This window comes from Misgurnus anguillicaudatus, chromosome 9 (genome assembly GCF_027580225.2).
Source record: "Misgurnus anguillicaudatus chromosome 9, ASM2758022v2, whole genome shotgun sequence".
NCBI lineage: Eukaryota > Metazoa > Chordata > Actinopteri > Cypriniformes > Cobitidae > Misgurnus > Misgurnus anguillicaudatus.
In genome coordinates, this window is record NC_073345.2 from 8,362,695 (window position 1) to 8,385,279 (window position 22,585).

At 35.6% G+C, this 22,585-nt stretch overlaps 1 protein-coding gene across 1 annotated transcript; it reads right to left on the minus strand.

Annotated features, from left to right (window-relative positions):
• Positions 1 to 161: 161 nt before the first annotated feature.
• On the minus strand, positions 162 to 20,795 carry coro6 (coronin 6). The gene is made up of 11 exons (XM_055180940.2): positions 20,557 to 20,795; positions 17,593 to 17,792; positions 11,695 to 11,817; positions 7,648 to 7,777; positions 7,253 to 7,431; positions 6,995 to 7,114; positions 6,792 to 6,896; positions 6,096 to 6,241; positions 5,214 to 5,271; positions 4,412 to 4,639; positions 162 to 1,756 (listed from the first exon to the last, which is right to left on the minus strand). The coding sequence occupies exons 2-11, from the start codon at positions 17,788 to 17,790 to the stop codon at positions 1,634 to 1,636; spliced, it is 1,410 nt and encodes a 469-aa protein (XP_055036915.1). The 5' UTR covers positions 17,791 to 17,792; positions 20,557 to 20,795; the 3' UTR covers positions 162 to 1,633.
• Positions 20,796 to 22,585: the final 1,790 nt, after the last annotated feature.

Below are 22,585 nucleotides of genomic sequence, written 5' to 3' on the forward strand. Positions count from 1 at the left end.
ATACAAAAAAAAAACACATAATATATACCATTTATTTTTTTCAATACACTAAAAATGTATTGCTGGTATTTTAGTACTGTACATTCAAGAATACTTTATTATTACAAATGAATAAGCTATAGCAAGGAGAACAATTACCTGCGGTAGATGAAAGTGGTATGTTTCTTTGATTATTAATTGACAACGTATGCAATTTTTTGTACAAAAAGAGTTTTATTCAAACCATAATACTCACAAATTATGCTCTACATAAAACACAAAATAATGTCTTTGGTTTAGATATTTGACTATTTTTCATGTTTTTTTTTTAGTATAATATTTACATTTTGTATTGTTTAACAGAAACCACATGAGTTTTAATTGTTGGTCAAATCTGGAAAGGCAGAGGTGTGTGAAGTGACAGATTGTGTGGCATTTTAGGAGCCAATAATGCAAGCACATAAAAAACAAATGGGGCTTTCAATGCGAATATTCTTTAGTTGTTTAGTCCAGAAATAATTCAACTTTGATTATTAGATTAGATTGCTCAACAATATAGATATAATTAAAGATTTGCTCAGGAGATGAATTAAATGAATAGTTCAAGTCTGTTATCATTTTCTCAACTTACGTTGACTTTCAAACCTATCGTATATTCCAATTCATGCCATGTTTAAAATGAAATTTCAGAGTTATAGGGGCTGTGTACCGGACAGGTTTTAAATTAATCCAGGACTAGGAATTAGGACATGTTAAGATATGCCAGTTTAAGATGTTTTTAAAGGCAGCTCAAACATGCATTTTAGTCTGGGACTAGGATAAACCCTGTCCGGGAAACTACCCCATAATGACTTTAATTTGATCTTTAATTTGCACAAAGCCATTGGAATATAAGACTTATATAAGAGTCATATTGACCACTTTTATGATGTATTTTTATATTCTGTCAAATTCAGCATAGTGCCCATTGACCTTCATATTAATAGATTGGGCATTATGCTAAACGCCTCATTAAAGTGAATGACATTTAAGGTGAACTATTCATTTAAAATGAAATGGCAATAAGTGATGTGCATTACCCTTACAGAGCTTCCTAATATACCTACTCATGCCAAAGATCTTGCTTAGCCAGAGCCGACCAAATAAGAGCTACATAATGCTACTGTCTGATCCCAGGTCCTGGTCTCTTCAATGAGGTATGTTCACATACAGACTACAGATGAAACCATGACTGTTAACTACTGCAGAAAGCTGTAACTACAATTCTTCTCATTCTTTTTTAGCATTTAAAATCTGTAGTACCTACAAGGATTTACAGTATAACTCAATACATGAAGCTGCCAGTTGTCTATAAAATGCTTCTTGATAAGATTCATTTTTAAGAAAGCTAATATCGTGTACTACCACACAATATTAACACACAAACTACAAAGCATCAGGAAAACACTATTTCTGGCAATAAGTGCCTATGCAAAATTATTTGCTACACAATGTTTGGTAATGATCAGAAAAGCTGTGTAAAGTCAAGTGGTGTTGTAGTTACAATGTAAACCCATAACAAAAGTGAACCAGGATCGGGAGTGGCTTGGCCTATCATACTTTAGTTGTGAGGGGTTAGCAGTGTGAACAGGGTCGGTTAGTTTTAGTGATGTAGTCAGACTGTGCCATTAGTGTACTTGGAGAGCTTATTCTCTAAGTCACAGATTCGCTTCTCCTGAGAGAGAACTGTGGCCTTCAGACTTTGGATCTCTTCAATGAGCTTCTCCAACAACTGAGGCTAGTGATGGAAAGAGATGGAGAGAGAGGGAAGAGAAAACGAGGACAGGAAGTAGAACAAAATTGATGGAAAATGAGTCAAAGGGGCCGAGAGTCAAGAAAGAAAGATGAGGAGAGGGGGAAAAGAAAAGAGAGCTAGTCAGAAGATAAATAAAGAAATGGTAAGAACTGTTCAGCTTCTAGGGATGGGAATCGTAAGGAATTTAATGATCCTAGTTTGGGATTCTAGCTACATTTCTGCTTAACAGTTTGGCATCCTTGCAACCCCACATCGGGATAAGAAAAAAGGGTTGTGTTTGGATAAAACATGGAAAAACCCAACCACTGGGTTTAAATTAACCTTTGCTGGGTTGTTTTTAAACGATGGTTGGGTCAAATATGGACATTTTCCATAAACCGTAAATTGACAGTTGAGTTTGTCCATATTTTACCCAACCATGGGCTGAAACAACCCAGCAATTTTTTTTTAGGTGTGGATGATGGTTAAGCATTTAAACTATAGTCTCTTTCATATTGCTTTTGTGACATTTCTGGCCAGTGCTCATTCACCTTTACTAAATGTAATATTGTAGATTGGACATTACGCTATTGGAATGAAATTAGGATGACATTTAAGATTAACTATTCGTTTAAAATGACATTGCAGTCCAGTACCTAATGTCATGACCTTTGTGACCCTGGACCACAAACCTAGTCATAAGTCGCACGGGTATATTTGTAGCAATAGCCAACAATGCATTTGCATAGATCAAAATTATAGATTTTTTTAAATCATTAGGACATTAAAGGAGCCATGGCATTAAAATCTGACTTTTCCATTTAAGTGCTATGATTGGGTCCCCAGTGCTTCTATCAACCTAGAAAATATGAAAAAGATCAACCCAGTAACTTAGTTTTGGTAAATCATTCTCTACAAGCACATGAAAAAATAGGTCGTTGAAATTTGGCGCTCCTTATGATGTCATAAGGAGCTCTTTTTATAATAATACCGCCCCTTAATCTGCACTATCCAACCACAGCACTGCCATTTAGTGCAGAGAAAAGCACAATTGAGTTTTAATTGCAATTGTGATCAGTGTTTGAATTTCATCAGCTCATTTGCATTTTAAAGGACAGACCCAAAATGGCACATTTTTGCACATACCTACAAATTGTTAATTTTAACATGCTATAATAAATTATTTATATAGTATTTTGAGCTAAAACTTCACGTATGTGGTCTGGGGACACCAAAGATTTATTTGACATCTTAAAAAAGTCTTGTGACATGGCCCCTTTAAGTAAAGATCAAGAAGATATTTTGTAAGTTTTTATACTATAGTAATATGTGTTGTTAAGGACTTCATTTGGACAACTTTAAAAGCGAATTTCTCAATATTTAGATTTTTTGCATCCTCAGATTCCAGATTTTCAAATAGTTGCATCTCGGCCAAATGTTGTCCAAACCTAACAAACATCAACGGAAAGCCTATTTATTCAGCTTTCAGATGATGTATTAATCTCAATTTCAAACAACTGACCTGTGTGACCAGATCTTACTATACCTTGGCTAGAAATGACCAAATGAGAGCTACATAATGCTACTGTCTGATTCTGGACTATACAATGAGGTATGTTCACATACAGACTATAGAAGAAACATGATGATGGATGTAAATCTGGTTCTTCAATTCCAATAATGAGCATTTAAAGGGATAGTTCACCCAAAAATGAAAAAAACGCACCCTCATGTCGTTTCAAACTCGTAAGACCTCCGTTCATCTTCAGAACACAGTTTAAGATGTTTTATATTTAGTTCGAGACCTTGTTGACCCTTCATTGAAAATCTATGTACGATAACTGACATCAGTGAGTCAGTTAGAATGTGTTGAAGCATAGAAAATACATTTTGGTCCAAAAATAACAAAAATTACCACTTTATTCAGCATTGTCCTCTCTTGACGTGTTATCCTTAGACATGTTTGCAAAGTTTTTTTTTTCAAACTTACAGGGTGCGTCTCCCTCAGACTGTAAACAAAGCCCAGGCGCACAAAAACCAGATAACACGTCAGCCACGTCGTACGTCATTCGCAGTCACATGACTTTAGTCTCATGCATGCGCTTCACAACAGACACGGAAGAGAAGAAAATGCTGAATAAAGTGGTAATTTTTGTTATTTTTGGACCAAAATGTATTTTCGATGCTTCAACACATTCTAACTGACCCACTGATGTCATATGGACTACTTTGATGAAGTTTTTATTACATTTCTGGACATGGAGACTATACCATACATAGATTTTCAATGAAGGGTCAGCAAGCTCTCGGACTAAACCTAAAACATCTTAAACTGTGTTCAAAAGATGAACGGAGGTCTTACGAGTTTGAAACATAAGGGGGAGTCATTAATGACATTATTTTCATTTTTGGGTGAACTATCCCTCTAAGCTATGGTAATATAACATTAATGAATTTTTTTCCCAAATATTACAGTGTGCAATTTCATGGCATGTTTAATTGTGAAAAATGCAGAAATATTTAAAATACTGCAGTATTTAAAAAAAGTTTGATTCCCAACCCTATAAGCTTATAAAGAAGTGTCTACAAGCAATTGATGAAGAAAAAAATGCTAGGAAGATGCGAAAACACCAGGGATAAGCAAGATAATGTACTCACAGGCAAACTGCTTCCATCTACAACAGACATGCTTCTTCGTGTGGCAGGCTTGGTGTCTAGGACGTTCTTCTTGGACACCTTCAGCTCTCTGCTCTTTGGAGGAACATAACCATCTCTCATGGACACCAGTATGGGGTCTGCATCTCGTCCCTCCATCCATTCCTCAGGTTCGAGTGCTGGCTCTGGACCTGCTGTGTCTGGGTACAGGTCATCCTGGAACAGGTCCGACTGACATCATAAAAACAGACAAGAGAGAACTGATTAGATTTATCTAGATGTTTGTGCACCAACATCCTCATTATTCATGTGATATTATTAATACAATCTGATTATGATTAATATGTAAATATAGAAATGTTGGTAAGCCTTTAAGGGATAGTTCACCCTGATGAACACAAAGTAAGATATTTAAAAAAAAAAATTGTAACCGATCAGAAGCCCCATTGGCTTCCATAGTATTCTTTTTCCTGCTTCTTCCTTTGTGTTCATCCGAACAAAGACAATTATACAGGTTTGTAACAACATGAGAGTGAGTAAATTATAAAAAAATTTGCGGTGTACTATCCCTTTAAGAATAATGTTTAATTTCTATCAGTTAATGCATTGGGTATTATGAACTGAAAACAAACAATTTTGGCGATAAACAGCAACTATTAATCCAGGATAATGTTGAAGTATAGAAGTATACTGTTATCCATTCATAACAAATGAAATAACGTTGATTATATGCTTAAATTGTGTATATACTTGAAAACTAAAAAAATTAACAACAATGAAAATATCAACAGTGTCCTTCATTTACCTTTCTGGGTACTGTCATCATAATAGGCTCACACTTTCTCTCATGGAGTTTGTATAATCTATAAAACAATAAAATAGTCTTTAGAGTCAACATGAAACTGCAACTGCAAACCACATTAATCAAAAAATCTATTTAGCTTTATTTCTGCATTAAAGAGCTTTCCACTGATGTATGATTTTTTAGGATAGGACAATATTTGGCGAGATACAATATATTGAGAAAATCCCCTCTAAAGTTGTCCAAATGAAGTCCTTATCAACACATATTACTAAGAATACATAGATTTTTGAATAATTATTGATGGTAGGGAATTTTAAAAAAATCTTTACTTAATATCCAAATGATTTTTGCCATATCAAAATGTATAATTTTGACCCAAACAATGTATTGTTGGGTATTGCAACAAATATACCCGTTTTACTGGTTTTGTTGCCCAGGGTAACATTCAGATACAGTTACTGTACTTTTTATGATGCTCTTGCATTACAGCTTTCAACAATACTGTATAAAACAATATTGAATTTAAAATAATTTAGAAATGTATTAGAAATTATAAAGAAAAGTGTATTTTTTTATTAAAGAACGGCAATGTTTAATTTAATCTTGATATATTTGAAAGTGTAAAGATTGATATGGATTTTGAAAAGTAATGAATGATGCTGTTACTTTAGACCAGGGGTCTCCAACATGAGCTACCTTTCTACAGATTTTAACTCCAACCCCAATCAAACACAGCTGAAGCGGATTATCAAGGTTTTCGGGTTGCTTGATAATTACAGACAGGTGTGTTGGGACGGTAACTCACCAGGAGCAGTTTGATGTTTCATCTCTAATAACATATATTCATGCCTAAACATTAGATGTACGTAAATCATAACTGACCGAGCGATCTCACACTTGGTGACATCTACTCCTCTCTTAGGCATGAAGCCCATTCCTCTCTGTGGCTCCTTGCTACTGTATGTGCTGATGTAATGCACATAAGGAGGTTCCTCTGTGATCTCAAAATACCGAATACTGCTGTCACCCTGTAGAGGCAATAAAGCAGTCATAGATACAAAGTTTAGGGGACCATCTTAAAATCAGACTTTTTCCATGTTTAAGTGCTATAATTGGGTCCTCAGTGCTTCTATCAAACTAGAAAATGTGAAAAATATTAAACCAGTAACTTAGTTTTGGTAAACCATTCTCTGCAAACATGTAAAAAAATAGTTTATTGAAATTTGGCTCCCCTTGTGATGTCAGAAGGGGATTTTATTATAATAATACCGCCCCTTAATCTGCACTGCCCAACCACGGCACTGCTATTTAGTGCAGAGAGAAAACAATTGACAGCACAGCTGAGTTTCAATTTCAACAAACCACCATTATGGCGATCAGTGTTTGCATTTCATCAACTCATTTGCATTTTAAAGGACACAAACATGCTATAATAAATTACCTATATGGTATTTTGAGCTAAATCTTCACATATGTACTCTGGAGACACCAAAGATTTATTTTACATCTTTAAAAAGTCTTGTGATATGTCCCCTTTAAAAATGAAAAAAAAAAATGAGATGAAACATGGGGTCTGACCTTGCCGCTGAGATATACAATGTTGGTGTCTGGGTCGTAAAAAGGCAGTAAAACTCCATTACTTGTGTCCAACTCCAATAATGCAATGGGCTCTTCGAAATTAGTCTGTAAATTGAAAGTCCGCCATCAGTTACTAAAAATAAAAGCGAGGGGTAAAAATAACATGAAAATCAAATAAAAGACACATCGTTTCACTTCATTACCGGATCCCACAAGCCCAACTCTCTCTGGCTCATCCTGGTGAAACCTGTAGTGAAAATGTTTCCCTCTCTGGTAAAAATAGCTCTCATCGGCCGAATGCCCTCATGTGGAGCCAATCTCTCCTAAACAGAACAGAAAAAAATCTGAGTGCCGTGTAATACATGAAATAACATCTCCTGAAGACAGGAAGTAGATTTGTGAGTGCACCAGCACGCCTGTGGTAGATCAATCATCTCCCTTTTCCCTGTAGTAAGACTTACCGCCAACACCTCACTTTTGCGAGGATCACAGACTCGGAGGCGACGGTCCTTGCAGGTGGTGCAGAAGAGACTGCCGTTGTAGTTCCAGCTGACGTTGTAGATGAGGTCAGGATGGTCATCCATTGTGATCAGGGGTTCTCCGGTGCCCACATTCCAAATGATGATCAGATTATCACTGCCTGAGACACAAACACACTGAATGAAACCCATCTGAATGGTATCAAAAGGGAAACCATTTTTATTTTATCATCTATTAAGCATCTTTTATGTTTTATTTAGTTTTTCTGGTTCTTTTATGCCCGTCATTGTTAGGCATTTTGTATGGTGGCATTATGCATTTATTAAGAGGTACATGACTGAAATGAAACAGTAGCGGTGAGGAAGTGGGTGTTTACCTGCAGTGAGGAGGATGTTGCGGGCAGTGGGGTGCCACTTAATGATGCCCACACGTTTAGAGTGACCCTCTAGCACCACAATGGGCTCACTGATGGGGCGACAGGGGGTGTGGTCAGGGATCTGCCATACCTGTGTGACAATACAATGTATCAGTGCATGTGAAAATGCGGTCTGAGCACTGCATGATAAGATGCTTGTTAAAACTATAATAATAATAAATAATAGCCAGCATAACTATTTGAACCACAAAATTGCAACATCATACACAGTATGAATACAACCTCAATTTACAGTGAGGAAAATAAGTATTTGAACACCTGAGAAAGTCAATGTTAATATTTGGTACAGTAGCCTTTGTTTGCAATTACAGAGGTCAAACGTTTCCTGTAGTTTTTCACTAGGTTTGCACACACTGCAGGAGGGATTTTGGCCCACTCCTCCACACAGATCTTCTCTAGATCAGTCAGGTTTCTGGCCTGTCGCTGAGAAACAAAGAGTTTGAGCTCCCTTCAATGATTCTCTATTGAGTTTAGGTCTGGAGACTGGCTAGGCCACGCCAGAACCTTGATATGCTTCTTCCAGAGCCACTCCTTGGTTATCGTGGTATAATTCCTCAGCCTCCGTTTGGATTCGTCATGTGTGTCATTGTCATGTTGGAAGACCCAGCCTTGACCCATCTTCAATGCTCTAACTGAGGGAAGGAGGTTGTTCCCCAAAATCTCCCAATACATGTCCCTGGTCATCCTCTCCTTAATACAGTGCAGTCGCCCTGTCCCATGTGCAGAAAACACCCCCAAAGCATGATGCGAACACCCCCATGCTTCACAGTAGGGATGGTGTTCTTGGGATGGTACTCTTCATTCTTCTTCCTCCAAACACATTTAGTTGAACTATGACCAAAAAGTTCTATTTTGGTCTCATCTGACCACATGACTTTTCCCATGGATCATTCAAATGGTCATTGGCAAACTTAAGGCGGGCCTGGACATGTGCTGGTTTAAGCAGGGGAACCGTCCGTGCCATGCTTGATTTCAAACCATGACGTCTTAGTGTATTACCAACAGTAACCTTGGAAACAGTGGTCCCAGCAAATTTCATGTCATTGACCAGCTCCTCCCGTGTAGTTCTGGGCTGATTTCTCACCTTTCTTAAGATCATTGAGACCCCACAAGGTGAGATCTTGCATGGAGCCCCAGTCAGAGTGAGATTGACAGTCAAGTTTAGCTTCTTTCATTTTCTAATGATTGCTCCAACCGTGGACCTTTTTTCACCAAGCTGCTTGGCAATTTCCCCATAGCCCTTTCCAGACTTGTGGAGGTGTACAATTATGTCTCTAGTGTCTTTGGACAGCTCTTTGGTCTTGTCCATGTTGGATTCTTACTGATTGTATGGGGTGGACAGGTGTCTTTATGCAGCTAACGACCTCAAACAGGTCCATCTAATTTAGGATAATAAATGGAGTGGATGTGGACATTTTAATGGCAGACTAACATGTCTTTGAGGGTCAGAATTCTAGCTGATAGACAGGTGTTCAAATACTTATTTGCAGCTGTATCATATAAATAAATAGTTAAAAAAATCATACATTGGGATTTCTGGATTTTTTTTAGATTATGTCTCTCACAGTGGACATGCACCTACGATGACAATTTCAGACCCCTCCATGATTTCTAAGTGGGAGAACTTGCAAAATAGCAGGGTGTTCAAATACTTATTTTCCTCACGGTAGGTGGCTGATTTCGTATATTGCTCTGGGGACAAGTGCATAAAAAAGTTCTTCAAGGTCAAATCAGATGTTAATTATTGATTAAATATGTCTTCTAGGCACTGATGCACATAATCTTCCATGACACCCTTGCTTTCATAACAACAGCTGTTTAATAAGACTACTGCTTAAGTAAACTTCTAGATATAAAGTCATTTCAGTTCTGAGAAGTGATCAGAAGAGTTGCCAGCACAAATGACAGCTGCAGTTAACCTCTCTAACAGAAGCACATAGACCGCATGCCATACACGCTTGCAATGTGATGTAATGAAATAGCAATAATATCATTCATATGTTATAACACTCTACACTGTCTTGCTCAACCTTGATGGACTTGATGCGTGTTTTGAACTGACATATATAATACTTGGTAAATATACTCAACACCTGAAACTGGCAATACACACATACTGTATGTACAGTATTCAGAAATAATGAAACAAACGTGTGAACACTACAAGGACACCATTTATCAGAAAAGGATTTAAATTGCCATTACCATTTTTTTTTACTTTTTTCAAAGTCAGAGTATACCACATCATGTCATATTGAAAATTAAGTTATGTATTTCCATTGTTAAATGATTTAAAACCTAACAAAATGCATGCATTTTTAAGCATTGCTTAAAGGTGCAGTATGTCAATTTTAGAATGATTATTTGACAGCAATGCAATATAATCTAGATAACTATGTTTTTAGTGTTGTATAAAGACCTTACATAATGAACTGTATTGTTTTTATTACCTTAGAATGAGACATTTTTATCTACATACACAGCGGGTCCCCTTACAAGGAAGCCGCCATTTTGCGCAATCATGTTTTTACAGTATCCCTAAATGTGCAAACTGCTCTACAGAGCGTGTTTGTCACTACGTTGTCTCAGACAATGACATGTTTGTCCTGTGACGGGCCGGCTACCGTAGCTTCTCTATGCGTTTCGGAAGGGAGGGGTGAAATGTGCAACCTCACCACTAGATGCCCCTAAAATCTACACACTGCACCTTTAAGTGTCCAAATATTTTTTGAAGCCACTGTTTTTACATAAGAAGTGTTTTATTGTATGTGGGTGAAATATGTCTGTTAATTTTGTTTTAAGGCATTATCATTACATAATTCAAACTTTGCGTAAACAAACATAGTCTGCCCTAAACTCACATCATTGGTTGAGCCATGTAGCCATGTTTGTCTGATCTGATGCTTTAACAGAGCAAAGTTGTAAATGGTGCTACAGAGTGACATGAATGTAATGGATCAAGCTGGGGTAGGAGAAAGTAGGCTAGTTTTAATTCCAAAGAAATTAAAGTCCCTTTAGGGAAGTCGCGCCACTCAGCGGCAATGTTTGCAACGCCTCTGGGCAGTTATTTCAGTCATGAAAGACTACAGTCCTATTTATTAGGATGGGGAAAGACAGATACACTCACCTAAAGGATTATTAGGAACACCTGTTCAATTTCCCATTAATGCAATGGTGTAGTGTTGTGGGGTATGTTTTCTTGGCACACTTTAGGCCCCTTAGTGCCAATTGGGCATCGCTTAAATGCCACGACCTACCTGAGCATTGTTTCTAACCATGTCCATCCCTTTATGACCACCATGTACTCATCCTCTGATGGCTACTTCCATCAGGATAATGCATCATGTCACAAAGCTCGAATCATTTCAAATTGGTTTCTTAAACATGACAATGAGTTCACTGTACTAAAATGGCCCCCACAGTCACCAGATCTCAACCCAATAGAGCATTTTTGGGATGTGGTGGAACGGGAGCTTCGTGCCCTGAATGTGCATCCCACAAATCTCCATCAACTGCAAGATGCTATCCTATCAATATTGGCCAACATTTCTAAAGAATGCTTTCAGCACCTTGTTGAATCAATGCCAAGTAGAATTAAGGCAGTCCTGAGGGCGAAAGGGGGTCCAACACAGTATTAGTATGGTGTTCCTAATAATCCTTTAGGTGAGTGTATCTTCGAAATGTCGTTCCTGAATCACAAAATGACACATTAAGAGGAACTTAGCTCAAATTAATCGAATCCTCCTTATAGACACCACCTATCCATCTTTCCCTATCTGGGCAATCTGTAAACACGTTTCTGACCTCGAGCGCCTGTTTTACATGTGTTTATAAATACAAGCCCTTGTCCCATCACATCTCTTGAGACTACTGTCTCTGTGATCTTTACCTCCAGTGAGGGCTGAGACGTGCTTTGCTTATTTTTAAAGAAACACTTGCATATGTCATGCATTGGAAATGTCTATGAATGGCTGTCGTAATGATTACCATGGCAGTTGTGTCTTCGGAGCAGCTGGCCACGATGTTGTCATTGTGAGGACACCAGTCGATGTCCAATACAGGACCTGAGTGTCCAACCACTAGGGGATAATTTTTGTCCACTCTGCCCATCTGAATCATAAAAAAATGAGATTATGTTTATGAAATTTGACACATATTTGAATCATATACATGGTCTATATATTAGCAACAGTGTCTTTGAAATCCAGTCTTACCAGGATGAAATTTCATTCATATTATTTCTATCTAATCTCTTTCCAATCTTTCAATTTCATACAAATTGTACTGTTGACTCTATTCATATATTTAATACTCTGTGAAATTGCATCATGTATATTGCTGAACTGACGATGATATGACAAAGCTATCCTACACGGTTTATGACATCAGTGTCATCAGTGTTGTATCGTTCATGTTATTCTGTCATTGGTGTTGGGCTGCTGTGAACACGTGTTGACTCTTTCTCTCGCCGCTATGGTCAGTCCCCTCCTCATACTCCTGCTGTGTATTTATAACCCTGTGATGAGCTGTTGAAAAGGGAGTTTTTCTTTTGGCCTGACTGAGCGCAGGAGAGATGGTCAGTTGGGTATTTATAGCGTGTCTATCCAGGCCTGCTGACATATGCTCGTGACTCTGCAGTGAAGCTTGACTAAAAAGAGCATTAACTCATGGACCCTTAGGGAATCAAGACATATCGAAACTACAAAACTGATGTGATGCATCAGGAGATCAAAATCATATTGCCTCCCACCATCAACATTGAAAAAGTAGCTTTTTGGACAATGTTATTTATTCATTAGATAACAAAACATGAAACTAAGTGGCATTGTTTCAAACTAAACTTTAACAACAAAACAACAACTGTTTTGGGTTACTTAGTACATGTGATTACACTCTCAGAAAAAAAGGTACGAAAGCTGTCACTGCGGTGGTGCCCTTTCAAAAAGCACACCTTACCCAAAGGTAAATAATGGTACCTAAATGGAACACTGACCAAAAACTAAAAGTAGAATTTGCTTTTACATTTTTGCACAAATAGTAAAAAAACTAAATCTACTTATCTAAGTTAAATTACACTGTAAAAATATTATATTATATATGTGAGTACTTTTTAAGGCTTACTTCTTTAATGTAATCTTCCTGATTTAATTATGTGTACATTGCCTCTATTCTTTACATATTTATTATTATATATCACATTATGATGAGCAAGTAAGAAGAGATTGGTCTCAGTACTAGCATTAGCACGCATTTAGCATGATTTTCATTGTGTCAGCTAAATCATTGTGTCTAAATCTAAAAACCTTTTTGTGAGCAAGAGCTACCACAATGGGTAAAACAATCTGGATCAAAACTTTTTTGTTTTACTTGTTTTATTTCATTTTACTTGTTGATGTGTTTTATCATTGTTTAAAAGGTTAACATCCATAAAAAGAAACCAAGCAAATATAAAAATATGCAATAAAAAACAGAATGTGCTTTGGCAGGCAACTCACAGACTCTGTGTGGGCAACCTGGTGCCCGCGGGCACCATGTTGGAGACCACTGGTCTAAACACAAGCACCACTCTTCGGGAACAAGTGACTACAAAACTTACAGAGAAACAGAAGCAGAACATTAACCACTAACATGTCTTTCTTTTTAATTAAAAATGCATAAAATAGCATTTCAATTTTATTCTTGATTTTTTTATTCTGCATTCACCAAATGCAGTCCCATGCAAAGCATTTTGGCAACTACAAATCCACTGCCTAGTTAGGTGTCTAACAAAATCATTCATGTAGTCTAGTTTCAACACAAAGTTTTTTTATTATAAGTTAATTTCCTTCTTACAAATGTATGTGGATTATACATGATAAAATAAAGTTGAATTTACTCAATAATATGTTCATTTAGAATTACTCATATTACTCACATTTTTATTTTTTAAGTTATTTTTAACTCAGATTTTAGTTAAAAAAGACAAAAAAATTTTTTAATAGAGTTTACTTGTTTTATTTCGTTAAATCAACTAAGACAGATAATACTTTTTTTTATAGTGTACATATTAGGACCTTTTTAATACCACCCCAGTGATACTTTTTTGTACCTTTATTTCTGACAGTGTACTAAGCAACCTGATTGAATTTTAGGGTAATAAACTTACCTAAAATTAGCCTATAGGTTAAAAGCAATACACAAATAGCATAGAAAAGTTAGAATTAGTGAGAATATTTAGCATAGTTTTACATATGCCATTTGTTTATTGTGGGGTAACTGCAGTCTAAATATGGCTGGGTTACTTTTGACCCATATATTGGACAGAACACACCACTGGGTTAAGATTGACCCAATGCTGGGTTATCATACCCCATGGATGCATAACAACAACCCAACATTGGGTCATTTTTAACCCAGCAGTGTGTTCTGTCCAATATTTACCCATTATGAGTCAAAAATAACCCAGCCATTTTTAGAGTGTGTATTTGCAAAAATGAATAATCTCATATTCAGATAGAGTATGATACAAAAATAAATGTAATGGTAATGGTTACACTTTAGTGTCTTTTGATTGAGTCTATTACAGAATATGTGACCCAGTTAATTTTTGTGATGTTTTCTACATAAAATCATCCTTTAGGAACATTCTGTGAAAATATATCCTTGATATCTTTAATATTGACTGAGAAAGGTCATGTCAAAGATTGAAATCAATGAAAAAATCTAACTTTGATGCTCCTAAGCTTGCAAATAGATTATGAGACTTTAGCCTCCTACAATTAAGGTCATATGTGTGTTTATATGCAGACATTCTGATGTTATTAACATGATAAACTACATGAGAAATCAGCTTTTTCTGAATGTGCTTATTACTGTATACTTGTTTGTCAACTAATTTTTCCACTCTAACCACATCTACACTCTTAAAATAACGTGTGACTAAAAGGTTATTTGGGGAACCAAAAATGATTCTGTGGCATCACTGCAAACACTGTTAACCCAGATATTGTCTTTACTTATACAATGATGTAAACATCAATTACTGTTTAAAAAAAAATCTTAATTAATTTAACCTTTAAGCGTATAAAATTCTTAAACTAAAACAGTCAAGTGAAATGAACTTCTCAGTACATGTTGTAAGAAATACCCATAATCATTTGTGCCTGGATATTATGATAATTTAAGCTTTTTCACAGAATAAGTGATAAGAACTTCAACTACTTATTTTTTTCATAAATGTTATAGAGGTTTAAGGTATTATATTAAAAATGTTGTTTTGTTTTAAATTATAATTTTGTGAAGTCACCATTCAGGTGATCAGATTAACCCTGATCATCAGCACATTTAAATGTAATTCTCTCCACAATTCTGACAATTTATTTCAATGTTTTGTATGTGTTTCTGTGGAGAATCAAGTTTATTTTGTGTTAAAAAATTTTACCCAGTCTCACGAAATTACGTACCTATAGTTACATAATTTTTTGATTATTTTTCGTGATACTGTCACGAATTTCCACGGTTTTTTTTGTGATCGTATCACGAATTTCTGTTTATGTGCAGTGCCGGGCAGTAGCTTCACTACAAGTAGCGAAGCTAGTAGTTTAACTACATTTTTCAGTAGCTTGGCGGTAGCTTAGCTGCTTTCTAAATCAAATAGCTTTTTAGTAGCTAAGCTCTTTTTTTGACCAAGTAGTGAGGTAGCTTCCACACAAGCTACAATTTACCAAACATTTCTGAAGTCATCCTGAATTTGTGAATAAGCGCGTCATTTTGAATCGACACGGGACATTGTTTTCCCGTATTTTCAAGTTGTGCAGCCTTTATTCATACAAAACATTACCACTCGCATCCTGTGAATACTCGTGCTCTACCTCTGATTGGGTAATGTCACTGCCATCATCAGTTTGATTAGTTGTTTCATACAGTCAGGGTCAGGGCGGGTCTCGTTACTGTGTCTGGAGTTAATTTTAAATGATGGTAGAGGTAGCTCCAGATCCTCGTACACCTCTGAAAGTTTCGGAGCTGTGTTAAGGTATGCAGGGCAAGGTGTTTTTAAATTAAGGCAGCTCACTCGTGCATTTTATTCTGGGAGTAGAATGAGACCTGTCTAGGAAACCGCCCCATAATGTGAAGTACCTAGGTCTACATTATGCTTTAATTGCCTATAATTATCAAAATTCTAAATGGAAACTGAATAAATAATTACATAATAAAACTGGTTAAAAATAAATAAGTAGCTTGGATGTAGCAAGCTACTATTGATGTAGCTTAGCTTGCTACATTTCCCAGGGGGGTAGCTTCAGTGTAGTGAAGCTTCATTTAATGTAAAGTAACTGGTAGCTTAGCTCACTACATTTTCCAAGTAGCTTGCCCAGCACTGTTTATGTGTCATTGTCACGTATTGGTTACTCAACTGCTTTTTCCTATTTTCAAACCATTTTCGCTTCGGTTTAGGGTTAGATTAGGATGTCACTTTAAGTATTGGTTTATACTGTTTGTTTCAGATTTATTTTTTATATTTTCTGATTTTTAAACCATTGTCGCCTGGCGTTAGGGTTAGAGTTGGGTTTGGATAAGGATGTCATTTTATGTAAATCTAACCCTAAACCGAAGCGAAAATGGTAAGAAATTAGGACAAAACAGTTGAGTAACCAATACGTGACAATGACACATAAAAATCTTTAAAGATGCTGGACAGAGCAATTGATATTACACATTATTTCTAGAAATTTTAAGTTAAATTTACTCTTGTTATAGTTCACATTACTTCATTCAACTTGTTCAGGTTTACAGTGAAGAACCTTTAGCACCTTCATTTTTTAAAGAAATAAAAAGGAATTTAACAGTTTCTGGAACTAAACGTCTCACTGGTTTGGTATTGAAATCCAAAGTCTACTCTCAAATCTTTTAAAATATTAATTTGATTGTAAAAGTAAATGTACAATTAAAAACCTTTCATACAGGGGTTCCCAAACTTTCATTTTGTGACCCCCTCAAATATAGATAGGCTACAATCTATCCCGGGACCCACAAGCATTATTAAATAAAAATTTGAGGAAAACACACATTTTATTCTTTATAATTGAGTAGGTTTTATTTTCTTGACATGTTATTAATGAAAATGTAAGTTTTATTGCAATATTAAAAGTATTTATGAAATATCATATCAAAATCACTGTCATTGCCAATCATTAATTTGACCTAACTGTATCATTCACGGCAACAGCAAAGCCACTTCGTGCGACCCATTTTATCTTACTATTTGACCCAGAAGTGGGTCCCAACCATAGTTTGAAACTACAAATATGTACACTTCAAATTAATAAAAAATAGTTTTGAAATAGTTACCATTTGTGTACAATTTCTTCAAAACCAATACTGAGCATGCAAGTTTAAACTTTAATTAATCACAAAATTACAAAGTTTTAATCAACAGTATCAAAATCTAATTAACGAATCCAAACACCAACTGAAAAAACGCTTAACACTGAAAATATATAAGGTTAAGAATTCTGCTATCACACATGCAAACTATTTCAACAGCGTTCAGTATGTGACAGAAGTGACAGCATGTATGTATGTTGTGTACTCTGTTTCCATGGGCTTCACTTATGTGTTTCTATGTGGGTGAAACGGAAGACATGAGGGGGATGGTCACCCTTACCATAAGCCAAAAATGAAATCTCTTCAACAAAACAAATATAAATATAGTCACGCCAAAATTAAAGAATAAACAAAGTTTGATTTTAATCATTGATTTTACATTGATTTCAATCTTTGACATGACCTTTCACAAAATGTTCTTTACATTATGTAGGATGACAAGGGTTGTATTATTTGTAAATCTGCCACTTTGACTAGAGAGAAAATAGGGTACAGAATTTATTCAGCCCCCAAACCACTTACCTTTGAGAGAGAAAGTACCAAAAAAGCCCCACCTCCGCTGGACTCGACTATAACAGCCAGAAACTTTGGGTTGACTGCACAGAAGGAGCTGTCCCACGTCACCTTGGAAACTCGAATATCATCATATCCCTGATCCACTTTGGCTGCCTGGCCAAAAACATGCCGAAACTTACTCTGGCGCACAATGCTGCGACTCATTGCTCTGTGAAAGATTCAAAGAGTAGAAAAGTATGAGCGTCAGAATAAACTTTCATCAACTTGTGCATTCAGGTTATACATTTCACTCGTTTTTAAAATCTAACCCCTTTGCACCTGACCTACAGCAACCTAAAACATATAACACATTTAATATATTTTATATGAATCATGTTCTTATTACAAAGAGATTACAGTGAATTGCTTTTAACCAAAACACCATTTTGCACAATTTGGTTTGTAATTAATGACATTTTTTTTTTGAATATCTTTATTATGCATCTGGCAAGTGCTTTTATCAAGAGAAAAGTAAAAGCTATATTTTCTTATATCTTATATCTGCAGACTGTATAATTACAGTAATGAACAGTAAGTAATGTACAATGTGGTGTATAAATCTAATTCACAGTTAAATTGTAATACATTTGTATTGCATTTGTTGATTTTAAAGGGGTCATATTAAGAAATGTTTTGGTCATGGGTGTCTCCAGAGTACGTTTGGATTGTTTTAGCTTAAAATACCTCACAGATAGCATGTTAAAATTTCTACTTTCTAGGTGTGAGCAAAAATTTGCTGTTTTTGAGTGTGTCCTTTAACATGCAAATGAGCTGATGAAATGCAAACACTGATCGCCATGATGGTGGTTTGTTGAAATTAAACTCAATTGTGCTGTCAATTATTATTATTACTTTCTCTCTGCACTACATTGCAGTGCCGTGGTTGGATAGTGCAGATTAAGGGGGAGTATTATTGTTTGCTACCTATGTCACAAAACAAGTGAAGTCTGAATGACCTATTTTTTTCCACATGTTTGCAGATAATGGTTTACCAAAACTAAATTACTGTGTTGAACTTTTTCACATTTTCTGGGTTGATAGAAGCACTGGGGACCCAATTATAGCACTTAAACATGGAAAAGGTCAGATTTTCATGCTACGACCCCTTTAACAACATACACTACATGTCTCCTATCATATTATTATTTTATTTGCGCACATAAGAAATTCCTTGTTGCGCTTAAATGTTTAAGTTTAATCAACTTAATTTTATAAATTCATTTAAACTTTCTTGACTAGTGAGGAGTTACTAAAAATTATAAAAATAAAGTTGTATTAGCTGAAGTTAATTTTATAATTCATAGCAACTTCTCGCTAAGAAAGTTAAAATTAATTGTAATTTTAAGTTGATTAAACTTGAAAATTTAAGTGCAATAGGAATTTTTACAGTGTGGAAGCTTGCACAGATGATTGACACAAACAAACAGGCACACATTTTGCATAACTACCACAACAGCACCATAAATAACTCATATGGTACAATAGAGAGAGAGAGAGAGAGAGAGAGAGAGAGAGAGAGAGAGAGACATAGACAACAACAACAACAAAAACAATGTGTAAATGTGACATGCAATCATCAGTCTTCATTTACTTAAAATTTGACTTTTTATTTATAAACACTGACATATTTCTACACCACATGATTGATGATGCAGAACAGTTAAATACCTAGTAATATAAACTTAATAACTAGTGTTGTCAAGTCTGCAGTTTTCCCTCGAAAAAGGGTAACATCTAAACTGTACTTTTTAAAGTACTTTTTCAGCATTCAATCTTAAAGTTAGATTGTTGATTTTATCTATAAACAAGTACAGAGTGCATTTATGATTAAAAATACACTTTGACTTTCAAGATGAAGCTTTGTGTAATGCATACCAGTGACCTTATAACACATATACAGTATATCTACCAAAAATATATCTACCTGTAAGAGCCATATGTACTAGCCTGTGGCTAATTTGGGTTCACTTACATTTATTATGCATGTCGATACGTGTACACTGTCCCTTTTTTCAAACAAATACATAAATAAATAAAAATATGTCATAGTTTTATTTGTTAAGTCATATATGAGTGTATACAACTGTGATTAATGTGTAAATAGTATGTGCAATCTGATATTTTGGAAAACTTTTATTTTGAAGCTCCAATAAGATAATTGGTCGAGTTGACCTAGTTTTGAGAGAAAGAAAGATTGGAGCATCACAGTTTTTTTACCTGTAACATTCAGTCTTTTTTTAGTAATTTGTTAATAAATACATTTAAAGAAGAATACTGCAATAGACTGAATGTTGCCCGAATGTTCAAACTAAATGTTCAAATACGTTCTAATTCAAGAAAATAAATAGTTTGAAGAAATCTAGATAGATCGCTCTCGAACACTACCAACTAACAGCACTAATGTTACATTGTATAATTGAATATGTTTTGTTTCATTTAAATTCCAAGTACGCACCCTACACAGGGGGTGTAAAGTTTGAGTACCACTGGGTTAGTCCATAGGGGTGATTTTTTTACGCAGATCTGGCAACCCTGCATACAACGGTACTGTCCCATGTGTGCCAAGTGTCTTGGTCACTCTCCTAATATAGTCATGCCAGACCATGCACGTGTTTCCCCTGCAGACACGACCCTTCCACATTTACTAAGGGACAGAATGAAATATATCAATATCGGTGGTAAAGTGACGCGCTGCGTGTACCGGTTACGTTTCTCAATATCACAGGTATGCGCACACCTGGGGTTTAACCATAAATATTTACTAAGCAACGCGGCGAACGTGCGCAACACAGTCTGTCATGTCGTCACAACGTAAAACGACATGATAATTAACGTCAAATTTAGAACTTTGCGAGCCTGTCGTCGCGATGCAGCATTTTTGTGAGGTCATCACATGAAACTGCGTAACTGTCGGATTTAGTAATCACTCACCTCTGTGTGTCTTTCAATCTCCTCGTCTCCTTTCCAGAGTCAGTTAGGCGGCTTTCTGTTCGCTCCGCGTTTATGAAGTTTGCGTCGTCGCGTCTTTATTCCAGGTTAAAAACTTGACGCGGACTCGCAGAACTCGCGCAAAGGCCACCTCAGTATTCGTTCACGAGCACCGTGCGAAAGAAGAGATAGAGGAGCCGATGAAGGGCTGGAGATGGGAAGGGAAAAGCCAGGGGTGCACAGGCAGGGGGGTCAAGGGGGTCTTGTCTATTTTCGAACCGGCTGTCGTTGTCGGGCTATTTCTCGCGCGCCGGTGACAGATTGCAGTAGGGAGCGCGCACCGAGGTCAGGTGGCCGTGAGCGCTCAGCATAAACCTCTTCAGCTTGAAAATATAGCGGAGAACACTTTAGTCATTTTATTGAAAAGTATATGGTCTTAAAAACAGGGTTCCCACTCTTTCACTGATTAAAAGGCGAATTCCCATGACTTACGCCCGGAATGCCGTGAGCCTGGATAATGTAGTGTACAACACCGAGTTCATATAATGTAGCTTACATTATTGTAGTGGACACCAGGTCTTTTTCACTTCTTGTAGGCAGCTCTATCACAGATGCTGAGAAGTTTTTGAATAAAATTTTTTGTAAAACATTACATTAAAGTTGTATTTGTTAACATCATTAAATGCATTAACTAACATGAACCAACAATGAGCAATATAGTTTATCAGCATTTATTAACCTGTGTTAGTTCATTGTGCATTAAAGGAACAGTACACTCTAAAAACAAACGGTGCTATATAGCACCAAAAGTGGTTCTTTGCTCGTAATCATAGAAGAACCACTTTTGGTACTATATAGCACCGTTTGTTTTTAGAATGTATGTAAGAAATTTATATCAATTAATCATAAAATGGCCCTGATATGTCACTAGACATTAAGAAATTATTTTCATTTCAAATCATTATATAACTCATAACAGTGGTCTGGCCAGGATATTGTCATTTAAAAAGTGTTGTTGCAGCCCTCAAGTGATGTTTATGTTGTCATTTTGTGTATTGGCCACCAGTTGTGTTATTGCAGTACCAGTTTTAGCCACAAGTTTTGTGAGTGCAATACCAGTTTTGGCCTGAATCCTACATACTGTTCCTTTAACGTTAACAAATACAACCATATTGTAAAGTATTACCAAATAATTAAAAGAAAGCCACACCCAGATGAAAGAAAACTACAGATGAATTGTTATCACTTACAAAATATAGTTTAAAAAAAGTTAACTTCATTTATAAATGTAGCAACTCATCTCATGTCAAGATAAATAATAGTAAATTGAAATGACTTGTAAATTTGAGTTGATTAAAAAAAAGTAAGGCAGCAAAGAATTTTTACAGTGCATGTCTCTCGAAGAAGTGAGAATGCTACATCAAATATGATCTTGTATTAAATATCTCATTTATATTTGATATCCTTTAATTGCACATTGTGGTGAAAATTGAATTGAAAACAAAAACTTATGTGAAAATAAATGTGAAAATTGAATCAAAAGGCAAAAACACTGATGAAAGATGTATGTTAGTCCCGTTGTCCACTAGAGTTAAAATAAAATTAAAATAAAAAATAAGTATTTTTTTCTTGCAATGTGTTGGTATCCACCCCAACACTTAATTTTTAAAAGAAAAAACAAACCAAATTCTCAAACTTTATTCCTGGTTCTCAGGAAGATATAAGTTTTTATTTAAAAATAGTTTTCTTTAGGTCACAACATATTTGTTTGTGAATTTCTTTTGTTTTGTTGCATTTTATTCTAAAATGTGCAAAAAATGAATAGAAACCAATGACATTTAACCTTTAAACAGTAGTGTATATCTTATTTTAAGGGTTCTGCCAATTTTTGATTTAAAAACACAAATATACTATATTTAATATTTAAATAATATATAATAAATAATATAAGAATGATTCATTGTTACTGAACAAATTGTTGTCAGTGTGGCATCATTTATAATTCACTTGTCAAAGCATTCAACATTTCTAC